Source organism: Perca fluviatilis, chromosome 12 (assembly GCF_010015445.1).
Source record: "Perca fluviatilis chromosome 12, GENO_Pfluv_1.0, whole genome shotgun sequence".
Taxonomy (NCBI): Eukaryota; Metazoa; Chordata; class Actinopteri; order Perciformes; family Percidae; genus Perca; species Perca fluviatilis.
The window spans coordinates 32,936,883-32,943,861 of record NC_053123.1 but is presented as its reverse complement, the minus strand read 5'-3'; the positions used below and the strand labels follow the sequence as shown (position 1 = coordinate 32,943,861).

The window sequence follows — 6,979 nt, the reverse complement described above, 5'->3', positions numbered from 1 at the left end:
ACTGTGCATATTCGAGATAATGCTCGTTGCCAGTCAATATGGCTCAGTGTTGGAAATAAAGCAGCACACACTGAGTGTGTGTGTCGTCTCCGTGCCTGTTTACAACTCTAACCGGATTAAATAGGAAGTGGTGGGGAATTCCACTCAACGCTCAGATCCGACAAGAATATTCCAAGGATGACTTTCTTATCAACAACACCCTAATTCTTGGAACATTTCATATACACAAATCTAAAATGTATGAAAGTGAAACCCTCTCTGCCACGAATTTGTTTCGTAATGCTGTGAAACTCTTTAATATTAATTAAGAATATGAATTACACAAAAAAAAAAAAAACAGCTAGGGCATACATGCAGTTTAGTGTCCCAAAATTCCCCATGCAATGTCCTTAACTAATTATGAACCTGCTAAACCACCTCTGTTACCCTAAGCCTAACCCTAACCTGTCTCAAATAAGACCCTCATCATTTGGGACACACAGTTTTTGGAAAATAATTTGGGACACTAAACTGCACGTAAGCCAAAAACTAGCTTTATTTTTCTTGTATGTTTTTTTTTTTTTTTTTTAAATCTTATTTATATTATTTGGTTTTATACTTTGCACTTTACTGATCTTTTTTTTTTTCAGTCCCTCCAGAAAAACGCGATTATGCGATCGCATAATTCAACGTATAATCAGACAAAGTCCACATATTTATGTGGGGCGCATTTTTCCAAATACGCCGCACTTTGGCCGCATCAATTGCCGATTTCTGAGCAAAATATGCGGGGCTTGCATGATTTCATAATCCCCGCATTTTGGTTGCAAGTTGCAAGTTGAAAAATGGTGCGTTTACTTCACACAAGAGCAGGTTGCTATGGGAACGTTATGAAGTGACGTAATTACGCGATGTGAACATCAAGCAGGGTGTCGGGGGAAAAAAAAAAAAAAAAATCACAGTTTTTGCAAGTTCCAGCAATTTTTGAAAGTTCGCGCAATTTCATCGCATGAAATTGCATGAATATCCCGCATATTCCATCGCATTTTTTAAGAAACTGTGCCGCATAATCACAAAAAACCTCCAACAGCATTTTTCTGTTAAGAATTTTAAGCCATACTTTTTAAAATATATTTTTAAACGCCAATAATACTCAAATGAAGGAGTCACATCCAGGTTGAGCAAAAGTTGGGGATGCATTTTATCTCATTCAACATTCTAGGCCAACTCCAGCCTACGACCCTGTCAACACCGCCAGGGTCACGGGTTCGATTCCCACTGTTGCCTCAATGAGTAAAGACGCTCTTCTGATTGATTGATTGATTGATTGATTTAAAACGATTAACCGAAACGCCAGCTCACAGCTGTAAACGTAAACATTCTAAAAATGACATCATCTGACAGGAAGCTAACAAGGGGACCATGCTGTTGCCTAGCAATGGAATTCCATTGAAAAGGTATATATATAGCCTACTAGCTATGCCATTTTATTTCTATGGTCTATACATAAAGTCCAACGGTCAGTGAGGGAAACAACGCTGCTGTAACACGTTACGGAGAGTCGTTACCGGCCAGCACCGGTGTGTTATGTGTTGTGTGTGTTTTTTTTAACCCAGGGAAAGATGCCAGAAGAGCTGCGTACCTGCTTCCACCGTGTCCGCCAGGTCGTGGTTGGCGGCTGTCCGGGGAAACTCCTTCAGTTTGCGGGAGCTGAGGTTGAGTGCGCCGCTGGCCGCCGCCTCCTCCAGCGCCCGCTCCAACCCCCGGTTGGGAGGCAGGTTAGCGCCGCCGATGTGAGTCTGCGACTGGGAGGAACTGAGCTGGGAAAGAGCAGGGCGAACCGACTCCGGTCCCAACGTCGCCATAGTGTTCCCCCTCTCCGCTGTTCTCCGGGTGTGTGTGTGTGTCGGTTATATCCGAGACAGAGACAGAGAGAGAGCGTGCAGAGCTAGCTAACGTTCAGGTAAACAGCGGGACACCGACTTCTTCAGGCCTGCTGTAGCGTGCCGTGCCGTGCCGCGAGTTCAGTTTCCTCCTCGTTTGTCGCCGCCGCGTCCGCCTCCCTGTCTGCGCGGTACGTGAAGCGTCACGGATCACACAGCGGTGCGATATCCGTTCGTAACTTTCAAAATAAAACATCTTCCAGTGGGGAGCGTGCCTATGTTCCAACATTTCTGAGATTTTTTTTCAGAATTAGGCCCTATGTTCCCACAGTTCCCACATTTAATTTTTTTTTTTTTAAATTAGCCCCTATGTTCCCACATTTCTAAGAATTATTTCCAAAATTAGGCCCTATGTTCCCACATTTACTTTTTCATGAATTTGTATCAGATGTTATCCCCCTTTCTCCTAATTTGGTAGCCAATTACACCCAACCTAACCTAACCCTAAAAGTGCTTCTAAAAAATCTTGTGGGAGGATAGGGCTTAAATTGAAGGGAAATGTAGGAGCACAAGACCTAATTTTGAAAATGTCCTAGAAATGTGGGAACATATGCCCTCATTTTAAGAAAAATCTTAGAAATGTGGGACCATAGGGCTGTGGGAACATAGGGCTGTGGGACCATAGGGCTGTGGGACCATTGGGCTGTGGGAACATAGGGCTGTGGGAACATAGTGCTGTGGGAACATAGTGCTGTGGGACCATAGGGCTGTGGGAACATAGGGCTGTGGGAACATAGGGCTGTGGGAACATAGGGCTGTGGGAACATAGGGCTGTGGGACCATAGTGCTGTGGGACCATAGGGCTGTGGGAACATAGGACTGTGGGAACATAGGGCTGTGGGACCATAGTGCTGTGGGACCATAGGGCTGTGGGAACATTGAGCTGTGGGACCATAGGGCTGTGGGAACATTGAGCTGTGGGACCATAGGGCTGTGGGACCATTGGGCTGTGGGACCATAGGGCTGTGGGACCATAGGGCTGTGGGAACATAGGACTGTGGGAACATAGGACTGTGGGAACATAGGGCTGTGGGAACATAGGACTGTGGGAACATAGGGCTGTGGGACCATAGGGCTGTGGGACCATAGGGCTGTGGGACCATTGAGCTGTGGGAACATAGGGCTGTGGGACCATAGGGCTGTGGGAACATAGGGCTGTGGGAACATTGAGCTGTGGGAACATAGGGCTGTGGGACCATAGGGCTGTGGGAACATAGGGCTGTGGGACCATTGAGCTGTGGGGAAAGTACTGCGGGGACCATAGGGCTGTGGGAACATAGGGCTGTGGGAACATAGGGCTGTGGGACCATAGGGCTGTGGGAACATAGGGCTGTGGGAACATTGAGCTGTGGGAACATAGGGCTGTGGGAACATTGAGCTGTGGGACCATAGGGCTGTGGGACCATAGGGCTGTGGGACCATAGGGCTGTGGGAACATTGAGCTGTGGGAACATTGAGCTGTGGGAACATAGGGCTGTGGGACCATTGAGCTGTGGGAACATTGGAGCTGTGGGACCATAGGGCTGTGGGACCATAGGGCTGTGGGACCATTGGGCTGTGGGACCATTGGGCTGTGGGACCATAGGGCTGTGGGACCATTGGGCTGTGGGACCATTGGGCTGTGGGACCATAGGGCTGTGGGACCATAGGGCTGTGGGACCATTGGGCTGTGGGAACATTGGGCTGTGGGACCATTGGGCTGTGGGAACATAGGGCTGTGGGAACATAGGGCTGTGGGACCATAGGGCTGTGGGACCATAGTGCCAACTAAGTTGTTTAATCTTTACCATCACAAACTGAACTCTATGTGATGAACATTATAATTAAGAAACATGCTTTGTTTTGACATTTAGGTTATTTAGTAATTACAATAAAGAAGTATACAGACTTGTATATTTATGAGTATATTTACATGCAGAGTTTCACCTCTCACATGACAAAGAAAAATCTCTGAAATAGCTAGAAAGACTATAGCCATGTTAACTTGTTTTTAAGTAATAAAATTACAGGTTATCTCTCATATATGCACAATAACAAAGCTGCCATGCCGTGTAATGCACGTTATGAACACTGTGTGTATCATCTGCCGATGTTGTAATGGATTTACAGTTCAACAAAATAAACAAATATATGACAAACAGGTATGTTATACTCTTGCAACCCTCGCTGGCACCATGATGATAGAAAACTGTCTGTGAATAACAATAATAGAGCTGTAAATTCAGCTTAATAATCCTGACATTTATCAGACAAATGCTGCAGATGTGTGTGTGGATGTACAGCATGACACGTTTTTCATATTTGAGTCTTATTACAGTCAAATGTCAGACATATACTCGCAAAAATAAATACAAGTTAGAAATAAAAAAAAAATTTAAAAGAATTAATCATTTGGGATTTTTTTTCAACGCGTTAAAGTATGGCTGTTTCTAATGGTCCATTCATTCCATTAACATGACTTCTTTACATGTTTTATTTTGAAGTCAGGCCGTCTACGTTTCCGGTTTCACTCTGCATTTCTTGGACTTGACGCATAGCCCTCACTGCGGCTGCGCACTGGACCGCGTATAGCTGTGAAACAGCGACATCTGCTGCACAGAACCACCGCATGCTGCTGTTGGAAGAGAAAGTTTGACAGAAGCTTTTAACACAAATCGTGGTCCCTGTCAAGTATTAAGATCCTTTAAGTACTAATACCACACTGTAAAAACTAACCATTAACTAACCACTAACTAAAGTAACTAGTAACTAAAGCTGGAACAGATGAATGTAGCGGAGTAACTAAAGTAACTAGTAACTAAAGCTGGAACAGATGCATGTAGCAGAGTAACTAAAGTAACTAGTAACTAAATCTGTAACAGATGAATGTAGAGGAGTAACTAAAGTAACTAGTAACTAAAGCTGGAACAGATGAATGTAGAGGAGTAACTAAAGTAACTAGTAACTAAAGCTGGAACAGATGAATGTAGCGGAGTAACTAAAGTAACTAGTAACTAAAGCTGGAACAGATGAATGTAGCGGAGTAACTAAAGTAACTAGTAACTAAAGCTGGAACAGATGAATGTAGCGGAGTAACTAAAGTAACTAGTAACTAAAGCTGGAACAGATGAATGTAGCGGAGTAACTAAAGTAACTAGTAACTAAAGCTGGAACAGGTGAATGTAGCGGAGTAACTAAAGTAACTAGTAACTAAAGCTGGAACAGGTGAATGTAGCGGAGTAACTAAAGTAACTAGTAACTAAAGCTGGAACAGATGAATGTAGCGGAGTAACTAAAGTAACTAGTAACTAAAGCTGGAACAGATGAATGTAGCGGAGTAACTAAAGTAACTAGTAACAAAGCTGTAACAGATGAATGTGCGGAGTAACTAAAGTAACTAGTAACTAAAGCTGTAACAGATGAATGTAGCGGAGTAACTAAAGTAACTAGTAACTAAAGCTGTAACAGATGAATGTAGCGGAGTAACTAAAGTAACTAGTAACTAAAGCTGTAACAGTTGAATGTAGCGGAGTAACTAAAGTAACTAGTAACCAAAGCTGGAACAGATGAATGTTGCGGAGTAACTAAAGTAACTAGTAACCAAAGCTGGAACAGATGAATGTAGCGGAGTAACTAAAGTAACTAGTAACTAAAGCTGTAACAGATGAATGGTAGAGTAACTAAAGTAACTAGTAACCAAAGCTGTAAAGTAGAATGTGAAGGGAGTAACTAAAGTAACTAGTAACTAAAGCTGGAACAGATGAATGTAGCGGAGTAACTCAAAGTAACTAGTAACTAAAGCTGGAACAGATGAATGTCGGAGTAACTAAAGTAACTAGTAACTAAAGCTGGAACAGATGAATGTAGCGGAGTAACTAAAGTAACTAGTAACTCAAAGCTGGAACAGATGAATGTAATGGAGTAACTAAAGTAACTAGTAACTAAAGCTGGAACAGATGAATGTAGCGAGTAACTAAAGTAACTAGTAACTAAAGCTGGAACAGATGAATGTAGCGAGTAACTAAAGTAACTAGTAACTAAAGCTGGAACAGGTGATTGTGTAGCGAGTAACTAAAGTAACTAGTAACTAAAGCTGGAACAGATGAATGTAGCGGAGTAACTAAAGTAACTAGTAACTAAAGCTGGAACAGGTGAATGTAGCGGAGTAACTAAAGTAACTAGTAACTAAAGCTGGAACAGATGAATGTAGTGCAGTAACTAAAGTAACTAGTAACTAAAGCTGGAACAGATGAATGTAGCGGAGTAACTAAAGTAACTAGTAACTAAAGCTGGAACAGATGAATGTAGAGGAGTAACTAAAGTAACTAGTAACTAAAGCTGGAACAGATGAATGTAGCGGAGTAACTAAAGTAACTAGTAACTAAAGCTGGAACAGATGAATGTAGGGGAGTAACTAAAGTAACTAGTAACTAAAGCTGGAACAGATGAATGTAGCGGAGTAACTAAAGTAACTAGTAACTAAAGCTGGAACAGATGAATGTAGCGGAGTAACTAAAGTAACTAGTAACCAAAGCTGGAACAGGTGAATGTAGCGAGTAACTAAAGTAACTAGTAACCTAAAGCTGGAACAGATGAATGTACGGAGTAACTAAAGTAACTAGTAACTAAAGCTGGAACAGATGAATGTAGCGGAGTAACTAAAGTAACTAGTAACTAAAGCTGTAACAGATGAATGTAGCGGAGTAACTAAAGTAACTAGTAACTAAAGCTGGAACAGATGAATGTAGTGGAGTAACTAAAGTAACTAGTAACTAAAGCTGGAACAGGTGAATGTAGTGGAGTAACTAAAGTAACTAGTAACTAAAGCTGGAACAGATGAATGTAGCGGAGTAACTAAAGTAACTAGTAACTAAAGCTGGAACAGATGAATGTAGCGGAGTAACTAAAGTAACTAGTAACTAAAGCTGTAACAGATGAATGTAGCGGAGTAACTAAAGTAACTAGTAACTAAAGCTGGAACAGATGAATGTAGCGGAGTAACTAAAGTAACTAGTAACCAAAGCTGGAACAGATGAATGTAGTGGAGTAACCAAAGTAACTAGTAACTAAAGCTGGAA

At 42.1% G+C, this 6,979-nt stretch overlaps 1 protein-coding gene across 1 annotated transcript; it reads right to left on the bottom strand.

Moving 5' to 3' along the window:
• Positions 1-1,621: 1,621 nt before the first annotated feature.
• lrch1 (leucine-rich repeats and calponin homology (CH) domain containing 1) lies at positions 1,622-2,057 on the bottom strand (the record flags this gene model as incomplete). The annotated part of the gene is given in 1 exon segment (XM_039818478.1): positions 1,622-2,057. A coding segment is annotated over 1 exon segment (223 nt), but the record flags the coding sequence as incomplete, so codon positions are not given.
• Positions 2,058-6,979: the final 4,922 nt, after the last annotated feature.